This window comes from Tetrao urogallus (genome assembly GCF_951394365.1).
Source record: "Tetrao urogallus genome assembly, chromosome: 5".
Classification (NCBI taxonomy): Eukaryota; Metazoa; Chordata; class Aves; order Galliformes; family Phasianidae; genus Tetrao; species Tetrao urogallus.
This window is the reverse complement of record NC_136818.1, coordinates 57,791,784-57,804,158: the sequence shown is the minus strand read 5'-3', so window position 1 is coordinate 57,804,158 and position 12,375 is coordinate 57,791,784. Positions and strand designations below refer to the sequence as shown.

The following is a 12,375-nucleotide window of genomic DNA, read 5'->3' as shown; positions in this document are numbered from 1 at the left end:
CTCCAGAAAACAAAAATAGTAAAGAGAAAGAAAACGAATGAATAAGCAAAGTATCAGGAGAGAATGGGAGGAACTTCTGAACTACTTCTGTGAAAATGTTGCTGCCATTCTCTATGTGATAATTTACAGTTATTGACCCAAGAGTAGAATAATGCAGAAGTAAATCACGCAGACCCTGGTGCACAGCAAACCGCAAACATTCTGTCTTAAACTTCAGTAACAAGGCCTTATGGTGCTGTTAAATACTTCTCTGGATCCAGGCCCAAATTTGTGATTAAACCAAGACCATACGTAAGAAAGGATAAAATGACCTAAACAAGAACGGGATTACAGAGTCATTTTGAAGCATCTGTTAAGAAGTAATTGTGGTCCTCATCTCCTTCTGGATCTCATGAGAACTCATTCACAAGCCAATTGTTTTTATTTATTTATTTATTTTTAAGCTAAACCTCCTTTACGAAAACTGATTTGTTAAATCTCTTTCAACATCTCTGACTGTTCCTTTCCCTTATAATTCTTGTCACTTCTCTGTGAGCAGCCCAACAACTTATCCTAGGGGACAGTAAACCTTTCGGACATGTTAGGCAATCCCACTGCTGTCTATCTGGCCTCCTGCTTAAATTTAATATTACTCCATTTATCATAGCTCTGCGTAACAGTAAATGACAGAATAGTGTAGTCACATTTTCATATCCAATTATAAACCTGCTTTGATTTTAAATCAGAATCTCCTTGCTATTTAAAACAGCTTTTTCAGGTGAAGTACTTACTTTTGATACTTTGTTCTTTTTTAAAATTGCTGAAGAAATTTCTTTTCTTGTAATATCAGATGAAGCTGGAGAACTAAATCTGTAAATCAATCCTTCTGAAGTGATAATCTAATAAACCACTTGGGCATCACTGTTAAAGTTTAGGATATCATCAGGGCTCTTGAATTGCTTTATGCCTTCATAATCCAGCTCTCCAGCCCCATTATCTCATGTGCTTGATAAAGAACATCACCTTTCCTTCTCACCCCCAACTCAGCCACAAAATAATACAGAGAGCAAAGCATGGAAAGGTTACGCAGCTTAATTTCTATTTTACTCTTTCTAAAGTTGGTTATTCAGTACAAAAGATGAAAAACATAAGGGAGCATTTCTGATGTTAAGAAATTATTATCTTTTAGCTTGCAAGATAGGATAAGTTCTATGCTATTTGTTGTCACTCTGTTTTTATTTGCCAAAAATACCTTACATATGATGGAAACTTGCTTTTAGTGTCAATTTTTGTTAGTTTGTATTGTAAAAGGTAAAATATTATAGGTACTTTTTGATTATAATGCATACACTAAGGCAAAGATATATTTTTGCACATCAAATATTGATTGTTCTCTTTAAAATGTTGCACAGAGTATTCTTATCTTCATAACAGGATGAAAAAGAGTATATCATTTCAGTTAGCCTATCATTCAGGCATTACAGCTTTCCAAGCTCTGCCTATTGAACTTGGGCCACGGGGATGCAACTGAGCACAGGGTCTTCTGCAGCAGCTGCATAGTTGAGATGGAAAGCAGATGCAGTATATAAGAAAATGTGCATGACTTCAAAATATTTGCATATTCACCTATAGAAGAAAATGTGTTTGCTGTAATTGCAAGTCTCCCAAAAGTTAGGATTCTCACTAAGCATAATTTAACACTATGTAATTGATTGGCTTACTCTATACAATTATCAGAAGCTTCATGAAAAATAGAAATGAAATGTAGCACATTTCTCATTCCTATGTCTTAATACCAAAATATAGTTTTTAGTTCCACCTATGCATAATTTGAATACTTTATGTGAAAATTTCTTTTTAACACGCTCAACAACTACTGAAGCAATTTAAAATTAATAACTGGCAAGAAATTGAAGCAAAATGTTTTTAACTTCACTAGAAATACACCTATTGTAGCTAAATTTTCATCTATATGTAAAGGTATACAATTGACTAAAAGAGAAACAGAAAAATGAAAACAGCAGTAGGAAGATGCATATTACTTCTATTAGAAACCATAAGAGCAGAAGAAAAGCAATTTTTCCATCACCAGGAGATTTTAACGAACAAATGGTGTCAGTACACCTCTGACCTAGCATTTCCTTATTCATGTATTAAAGCCAGCTCTGTATTCATTTCTTAGTGAATAAAACCAATAAATATCACAAGCCAAAGCTGATAGGTACATCTATCAGTAAATTTTTTCAAGACAAAATAGCTTTATTTGCTTTGTAAAATTTTGAAAGCGTATTTAAAAGTAAAACTAGGCCACAATATTTTGTTCATGAGTATCCCATACCATTACATTAAGAGGAACTATTTTAATTTCAAACTTCACTGTGCACCAATACCTTACAGAGCACTCTGTGCTACCACTGTGGCATTTTCTTTTCCCAATGCTACCTAGTTGGCTTTTCTTACATTAATGATGAAGTGATTAAAACTGATGTATATTTTAACGATAACAATTCTTGTATCAATTACTAATTAACATGCTAATGGGTTATCAGGTATATATTATAGGCCCAGAACTACAATGCATGGAAAATAAAAGAATGGACAGTAATTTACTCAAAGGGCAATATTTGATAATATTGAAACAGAAGTCGGCAGGGCTGCTTATGCATTAAGAATGCAGGTGCCACAGAACACATTTTGTTCTCCATAATGATTTCCAGAAGAGTCTCTTATTTAAATCTTTGGGAAAAAAAATAAAATAAAATCCTGTCTTTAAATGCTCTCCTGCCAAAAAGAAATATCTCTTTCCTCCCTTCTGCTCTATAGCTAAAATTGTCCACAATTGACTTAGGTAGAAGTATTCACCAACAATAGTAAGGATGCAGATACTATAAAATAACACCCACTGAACGTAATCAGTTACTATTTAGCAGCATATAGAACTGCTCCCTCAAATATCTAGATTTATTATTCTCAACTCAGTAGAAAGTTTTTTTCTGTTAAGCAGGGTGAGTAGCCAGAAAAGCCACCAACTTCTTTTTTTCCCATCTGTACTTAGAGATCCCTCATCTCTGATCAAAGCAGCAGGAATACACAAACAATTTCAATCTGCACTGGAAATCTGTATCATTGTTTCTCTCCTTTCTTTTCTGCATCAAATATTCTAACTTTTAAAATCTGAACTGAGGTTTTGAGTCAGAAAAGAGGATTAAACATATTGTCATCTGAGATTCAGGATATAAAACTCTTAAAGTCTGAATAATTAAAAACTACAGATCCAAAGCATTTACTGGACTTAGGCAAATATACACTTTCTCTGAAGAGAAATAGCAGAGTCAGAACATTCACCAAGCAGATGCGAGACATTCATGACATCAGGTAGACCAGTTAATAACTCAAAAAAAAAAGCTGAAATTGGACCGTGGAAGTAGTAGATACTGAAACCTTACAATGACAAGGTACATGGGGCCTGACTACAGTGAGACACTGAAATTCATTAGCAATAAAAGCAAAAAAGTGCTCTAGCAGAGACTAATCCATGGATACTATCCTATCCAGGACAATCTATATGCTATTTGTTAAGGTTCTCGTGAACATAAGCAGCATGCAAAGCCAGCCCCATGCAACTCTTTTCTCTGTCTTTTGCATTACAGAAGTAGATTCAGAATCCACCAACGGCTTTCTAAAAATGAGAATAGACGCTAAGGTCACAACTTCACTGGATACCATCATATACTCAGATATAAAGCAGTTTTATGGCACTCAGTCTTTCTACTGGTCCTCTCCTCTATACATCTTTCATGTGGCAAAGGCTGTCCCATTTTTTTCTCTAGTATAAGAGAAATTAGCCATTATCATCATCCCCACTACATATATACATAAATACAGTCATTTGGAAAATAATCTAACTTAAATGTCAAGAGCAAAATTACTTCATTCTTGTGAAAGAAAAATTCTCTTTCCACAAACTGCTCCCATTTTTCCAAACAATTAGTACTGAAGTCAGAAAGACAAAAGACATATTTCATTGGAAGATCTAAGCAAATTGCGTGTAACATTTTAATTTTTGCTCCTAGCAAGAGACATCTTGCTAACATAACTACTTTTACACTGCAATATCAATATTGCAATACTCTCGAGATTAACACATTCACAGTTGACCCACAATAAAATACCAATATACAAAGCTCTTGGCTAAGTAAGTGTTGGCAACTGTTCCACAACCCCATAGCTCCTTCTCATTTCTTCACTGAGAAAATCTTTCAGGAATAATAAAGGGTATTCAAACTCCAGTTCTCCATTTTATAGCTGGGCAATTTTCTGAATAAAATGCAATGTTTGCAATGTAACAATTCTTATGAAAAGTGTTGTTTCATATCTACAGGGTCCACAGTTCAAAGATCCCAGAGAGCTTCTGAACTTTACACACCATACACTGAATATAGCAAAGAACATGAAGCAGGCTACTGCAGTGAGAAAAATCAACAGAAAGGCAGATAGTGATATACAATACTGCCAAAACTCATTAAAAATACTGCACAAAGCCCCTTCCAAATCATAAGCTTTATTTTTCTTCAAATTTTAGATTACATACTATAACAAACATTTCTAGTTCCTGATATTTGCCTTGTGAGTTTTTAAGACATTAGACTGCACCTGCATCATATTCTGAAGGTTTGATACTAGAAACATTGTTTAAATGAAAGCTACAATTAAAGCAAAATGATTGATGCTAGAAACATGATTTTTTAAAAATAAAATAAAGCATCTAAAGTCCTTGATAGATCTAGTAACAATTACTACAAATAGAGCAGAAAATTAGTATGTTTAAAACATCTTCAGTGTTGAAGTGGGAATTTTATTTTATTGTTCTCCTTAGCAGCCTAATAATCTAGCTGTTCACTAACTAGCTGAGGGCTCAAACCTTTCTCCTTACAGAAGCAAGATCACATTTTCATAGACTTAAAGAACAGACACAGACACTAAACCCACACAGATCTGCATATCATATTTTGCTGGAATTCTCCCTGAAAGATCAGAGCTAACAGAGTAACACATGTAGAGATGGAAAGAACACAAGTTTTCATCTCTATGGATAATTCAAAGTCCAGGCTCAGCAGGAACAAAGAGGAAACAACCTCATGTCAAAAACCCTATATGTAAAAGTAATGGTGGAATATGATGAAATGGCAAAAGAAAGGGAAAATCTTGCAAAGAATGTTAAATACAGTTACCTCTAGTATTTTAAAACATTGTATATTATATTTTTGAACTTCATGTTAGAAAAGCACCGCTCGATATACATACAAAAACCTGCTTTGGTCAGCTTTCAGCAGCTACAATCTGTGTGTGTATGCTTGATAAAATTCTAATTAAGTTAATTTGTTACATGATTATGGTCAACTTTCCCCCTACTGGAAAGCACAAAAGAGAATGCTGAGAGGAAACAATGGGGAATAGATTTACTCTACTATAAGCAAATAAAGCAGCAGTGCTATTAACAGAATGATGTCTTTTACTCAGAATGCTTTTACCTGTCTGTTTGGTGAGAGGGATTACACAGCTAGGAAGATGTTTTTACACCGGAGAGAACAGCTGGATGTTTCTAAATACATATTTTTTTCTCTGTACACCAAATAAACAGGATTTTCATGACAAAAAACAGTATTTCTTCTACCTCCTCAGAATCATGACAAAAAAATTGTCTGAAGCTCAGTATGATTAAAATGAGCAAGATACTAATTTTCATTAAAAAAACCTGGATCTTTAAATGTTGTACTCTTAAATTTACCCTTCTTACAACTACATAAAAGACACTATGAAAAAAACACTAAAAACTATTTTCACTAACATTTCATTACAAAAGTCTTACAGATTTGTTTTCATGCATTGTTTTTTGTTGTTGTTTTTGTTTTTTAAATCAGCAAGTAAGAGCACACAATATGCCAGTCCCAAGACAAAAACTGTTTTCTCTGCAGATTCTTACAGCTCTCACTCTGAGAAAAAAAAAAAAATAGAAGTGTGGTAGAGTCTCCCTGATTTCCTAAAACTTCTGCCCCTAAGGCACAACATGTACCGCACCTGGCACACAGCTATAAAATCACAAGAGAGAAGGAGGAACAAAGGCAGGGAGAGAGAGAGGGAGATAACATGCAGCCCTGCGGCTAATGCTTTCTAATCAATAGGGTTCTTGACAGGAATATAAATCTAACTTTCACACAGCTAGAGTTTCAAACTTTCACAGAAATCCTTATTCTAGAAATTACATGGTTACAGGTTTGCTGCTAAGATTGCACAACAGTCCATCTAATAAGTGGCAAAAATGATTTTATCTAGAGATGTGGAGAACAGTATTCACACTTTGTTTGAATCAAGAACATTCATAAAGTAATAAATATGAGTAAAGCATTGACTTAAAAATCTTCCTTACCTTCGAGACAACAACTGCGTATATACTCTGACAATATAATACGACACTTTCAAAACAGATTTTGAACATAAGTGTTATTTTCTCCTGGATAATAGTGCTATATATTTTTTTAGAATCATATAATCACTTAGGTTGAAAAAAACCAAAACTCTAAGTTCATCAAGTCCAACTATTAGCTTAGCACTGCCAAGCCTACCACTAAGAAACATCCCATCTATATGGCTTTTAAATAACTCCAGGGATGGTGATTCAATTGCTTTCCTGGGCAGCCTGTTTCAATGCTTCACAATCCTTTCAATAAAGTCTATTCTAATATCCAACCTAAACCTTTTCTGGAGCACCCTGAGGTCATTTTCTCTTGTCTAATCACTTGTTGACTAGGAGAAGAGACTAAGACCAACCCCTGGCTTTCTACAACCTCCTTTGATGTAGTTGTAGAGAGCGATGTCTCCCTCGAGCCTTTCCTCCAGGCTAAATAGCACCAGTTCCCTCAGCTGTTCCTCAGAATTTTTATTATCCCTAAAGATTTATACCTTTAATGTTTATAAAACAAACAAACAAAACACACAAAAAAATACTAATTGGGTACCTCTGTGTATTAGATAGAATGAGTTGAAAGAAACATCCATAAATGTAAGGCTGTTCATAGTTAGTGTTATTTGTCCTGCTTAACAAGCTACTTCACTTCACTTGTTCCTTGTTCTTAGTCCTCTCTCTCTATCTCAAGCTGCAAACTCCTTCTCTAAGCAAAGACAATAAGTTGTTTGAATACAAAACACAGGAAACTACCTGTACATTACAGATCTACACAATCCGTTCTTCTGTATTCAGTGATGTGGAAAATCTTCTAAAATACTGTGTCCACATTAAGATGTTTCTAAAATTCTAAAAATCTAATTACTCTAGATCAATCCTGTAGATCATGTAGATCAAGATATTTGACAAACACGTTGAATATAATTACCAATTTTGCAGATATTTTTAAACTTAGTATCCACAAGGCGCATAAAAGAAGCTGTTTCCTTTTACAATACTTTAAAAATCGGTTACTAATGTTACAAAATGTTACTAAGATTTCTGATGTTGCTCTTTAAGAAGTGGCTGAATAATACTGAACTTCAAAACACAAAGATTTTTTTTTATCTTTTTTTTTTTTTTTTTTTTTAAGAGAAAAATATTACTATAGAATCACAATAATTTCAGGCTACATTTAATTGTACTCACAGTTGACACTGGTCTCCTTTGATGCCTTTAGTGGTACAGAAACATTTTCCCGTTTGCATGTGACAAATATTTGCATGTCCACTGCACGTGCAAGCTATAAAATCAAAAGGGAAGAATGTGATTTATTCACCCATATTGTACGTTATAAGTAATGAAATTTTCATTGATATTAATGCCATATCAAAACACACTTCCTATACGCTATACAAAAAAATACTACTTCAATTACAATCCTTTGTGGAATATTTCGTACATTTAGTTTATTTTCTGTAGAGTTAAGAACTTTGTATGTGTCAATAGATGCTCTCCACCACTGATTATTGACAATTTAAAACCAGAAGTCTGAGAAGAGTCATTACAGTCAACCATTTTTATGTCCCTTTATAAAACACAGAACATTATCAACACATTCCTTCTAGACAAGATAAAATTCTGACCAATAGGAAAAGCAGTGGCAAAATTCCATTAATTTTAAACGTCAAACTACAGAAAACATTATTGTAGTTGCACATTAAAATCTTAAACATATCTGGAACTCTTGAGAATATAAAGAACGCTTTGAAATCATTCAAAGACTGAACTAATACTACAGTTATGGTACGCAACAGGAATATTCTAGAAGCACACACACAAAAAAAGGCATCATTAAAAGCTCCTTATGTTTGAACTGGAGGAGAATCATAATCAACACTCCACTCTAATGTTCTTATTTTAAACTCAGTGGCTGAAGTAAATCCATGGTGGCCTCTCCATTGCAACTCTTGCTGCCTGATTGATTCCCATCTCAATTCAATCTTTTGTACTCCAAATTCTCCATTTTCTTTGCTTTTGCTTCTCATGTTTATGGGAAGGACTCTTTTGTTTATGTAATAATCCCTCTTCTGTACCCATGTGTACAAAACAATAACTTCCCTCTGGTAAATATAATTAAGTTCCCACATCACACTGGAATAATTATCTGCTAATATTCACACTATGTTTAAATACTTTCTTCAGTACAAAGCAACTCTGAACTTATCTTGATGATCATACTATCCTTTTACTGGTGTTTTCATTGCAACTAGGATAAAAGATTTAATATCTGGGTTCCTGCTTGGGAGCAGATAACACTGACTGGTGACCTTTATATAATAAAAAAATATTTTCCATTTTATAATCCTAATATTGAAATGTAGTTTTTAATTTCTACCAGAGGATTTTGAACGTTCCTTTTCTAATACACAACGAATACAATTTCAATCCTGTCCACGGCAGGGGTTTGGAACTAAATGATCTCTGAGGTCCCTTCCAACCCAAACCATCCTATGATTCTATTGATGTGGATGTGTCCCTTTTTACACACACTATAATGCCTGTTCCCACTGAAGACAAACAGGAAAAAAAGGTTAACCAGACTTGAACCACAGGTATCATTGACAAAACTTGTTAATTAGCCTGCTACAGCAGGCTAGGAAGAAGGGAGTTCCTCTTAAAAGATACTACAAACTGTCCTTTATCTTTCAGAAGCATTCTAGAGCTGCTTTTCCATCTAAGTTATAGTTGTGACCACCAAGGAAAATGGGAACCGAAGTAATATAGGAAGAATTAACAGCCCTGGATGAAGACCTGATTTTGCAGTCACTACTGTTCATAGCATGAATTACCAATAGCCATGAGGTTAGCTATCCATTCAAAAAAAAAAATGACATGAATTCTAAAGCTTCTTAGAGTCTGCATATTAGGCCTATAAAATTGTCTGAAGTGTCTGAATACCAGACCAGTGTTCTCCATTCAAGTTAAGTACTCTGAAAGTATGATCTTGATCCTCCCTCCACAATAAACGGTCACTGAAGTTATACTCTCTATAATCAATTACATTTTCCTAAATCCATTTATGCTTTCCTCTCTTCATTAATGACTATTTATACACTTCTAAGATGGAAAAGCCTGTTCTCAAAAGTTAATTTGAATAGTATAAAATCCTTGCCATACTGTCAATGAAAAACAAAGGAATATAGTCTTTACAGCTCATTCTGCTAAAGGTTAATTACTATTAATAACAAAGCACCAGTACAAGACAAAACAAGAATTACAAAGGAGCCAAAATGCTGCATTCCAGATGAAATTCTGAAAGCTGTCAATATGTTGACAAATTCAGAAGATATTGACAGTGAATGTTAATTAGTTCTATAGTTACTGATAACTTTATAGGAAGTAAACCACAAATGTGGAAGTGGAACTTCATTGCTTTGAGCAGCCTTTATTCAGCAAAAGTTTTTATACACAGAATTATAAAATCTTTTAGGTATTATTAATCTTTATCATCTTGAAAAAAAATTATAAAATGAAGTGTTTATTGTGAAAATATATGAGAAACTTTCCTTCAGCAGCTCTGATAGGACTTGTATACTCAAACCACAGAATTACTGATAAAGAAAAATTATCATTGCCATTCATCCCCAGAGATATCCAAATCAAATCAGCACCTGTATACTCCACTTTAGTGTATTATGCGATCACTCACACAGGAGTCCACAGATGCACCCCTCTCCAATCAGACACACATCTACTTCCATTTAAACTGCATCACATTTTAGTTTCTGCACTCTGCCCTTCCTCTAGAGTTTCCTGGATTTATATTGGAGAATTGTCAAAGGTAAATAGCTGATGGAACCATGAAGTCATATCTAAAGTTTGATCTCTGTGCATTCGCAATATAAACATGCTCGTAAGGGTCGCATTTATAGCTTGGTCTCTCTTTCTAGAAAAACAAACGGAGCTGCTCTACCTCATCTACATTCTTGTGCCACATATAAGTTTATATGGTGCTAAGATTGGTATGGTTGAAAAGGCATAAGAAGAGAGAAGTTGAGAAGTCACAGAACTTTGCTTCCTGGACCCTCATGAGTAAAAATAAATAAATAAAAGAAAAAGAAAAAACCCTCTTTATGACTAGCTAATTTTCTTCTATTGCAAGATGAACAACAATTACTCTCACTAATCAAATTCCTAGTAATTTAACTGTTCCCTAGATAATACCTTGAAAAAGGACATCATGAGCTAATCACTTTTACATTAGTTTTAAAATCTCATCTGGACAAATTTTGTTTAACAGAATTAAATGCATATTTTAATCTTAACCTTGCAAGTCTTTGATGAAAAGTGGATTCCTACCGACCCATGGATCTCAACCTGAAAAGTAAATCTAAGCAAAATACATATAAACATATATGAGTATGTTATCAAACAACTGAAATAGGAGAAGCAGCATGACATTAGAGGACATTCAGTGCAAAAAAAATTTGAGATATTACCTTTGAACCTCACTGCAGATTTTTCAATTGGCCTACTTACAAATAATATAAAAGAAATTATGAGTTTTGAATATGAACCATGCCTACTAATTAATAATCACCTAATCACAGAATGGCCAGGGTTGGAAGGGACCTCAAGGATCATGAATCTCCAACCCCCCTGCCACATGCAGGGCCACCAACCTCCACATTTAATGCTAAACCAGGCTGCCCAGGGCCCCATCCAACCTGGCCTTGAACACCTCCAAGGTCAGGGCATCCACAACCTCTCTGGGCAGCCTGTTCCAGTACCTCACCACTCTCTGGGTAAAGAATTTCCCCCTGATGTCCAACCTAAAATATAAATAAACTGCAACCTAAAGCACCATTTGATTTCAAAGTCATTAAGTCACAAGCTACAAAATCTAAAACAATACCACTTTACTGATAAAGATATTAACTAAACCCTTGCCCATGATTCCATGTCTATATTGGAAATTCCCATGCAGGAAAAAACAATAACCAGAAACACAGTAGTTATCAGGTAAGAGTGCTTGAACTTCAGCATTCCCATTCAAGCTCCTGACTCAAAGATTATTCATTATGTACTGTATACATTTTCAATACACATAATCACACCTGTAGAATACATATATGAAAAGAAATTACAGTATATCATGTTGTCTTCTCCTCATTCTCTATTTCATTTTTCACACAGTGCTGAGAGTTTTTATTGAAATTCAAAATAAATGCCAGCTGCTACCTATTACACCTTCTGAAATAAATTGCAGTCCACAAATCTCAGAGAAACTTGTTATCAATGCATCCATTCCTTTTTGTTCTAGGTACTGATTGATACAGCTTAGAAATTCAGTCCTCAGTAGATACTGGAAATGATCCCCAACACCAACTGTCAAGATGTAACATCCTATGCTTCTGTAACCAGTGTCCCAGTTGGGTTTGTATCACAGAATGGCTTTGCAGTCTGTCATAGGATCTTCCAACGTCAGGCTGTCTGTAACTATGACTCTACAAGCTCACCTCAAGGATCCCAGCTACTTAGAGCTGTTCTGTGCTATCCTCTGTGACATCCAGCTATCCTGTGATATTTGTTCAATCCATATTGCATGCAGTGTGTTTTACTGAACACCCATTGGACAGTTTTACTAAGCATTGTACCCTACAGATGTGTAACACCATTGCAACAGTGCAACCTATTGCACTGCTGTAATGCACACATACACCCTGTTGCTACTTAGGAAAGGAGCACAGAGATGAGCTCAGCTTCAGGGATCTTTTCATACTACTGCCAGCATCTGACAAACTTTATTTGCTCCATCATTAAAAACCTTAACATAGAACTCCTCTAACAGAAAACTTATGATTTTTTTTTTAATAAGTATGTATCAAACAACAGAGATATTGTGATTCAAGTTTTGACAATGCAAAATAAGTGCTCTCCTCTCCAACTTA

General features: G+C 34.6%; 1 protein-coding gene across 1 annotated transcript in view; it reads right to left on the bottom strand.

Moving 5' to 3' along the window:
- The window catches only part of ATRNL1 (attractin like 1), a gene marked incomplete at both ends in the record, with an annotated part of 422,440 nt that overhangs the window by 279,825 nt on the left and 130,240 nt on the right, over positions 1-12,375 (bottom strand). The window contains one exon of the mRNA XM_079535698.1: positions 7,631-7,724. Within this exon, the coding sequence (XP_079391824.1) occupies positions 7,631-7,724 (94 nt within the window). The remainder of the gene's footprint in view (positions 1-7,630; positions 7,725-12,375) is intronic.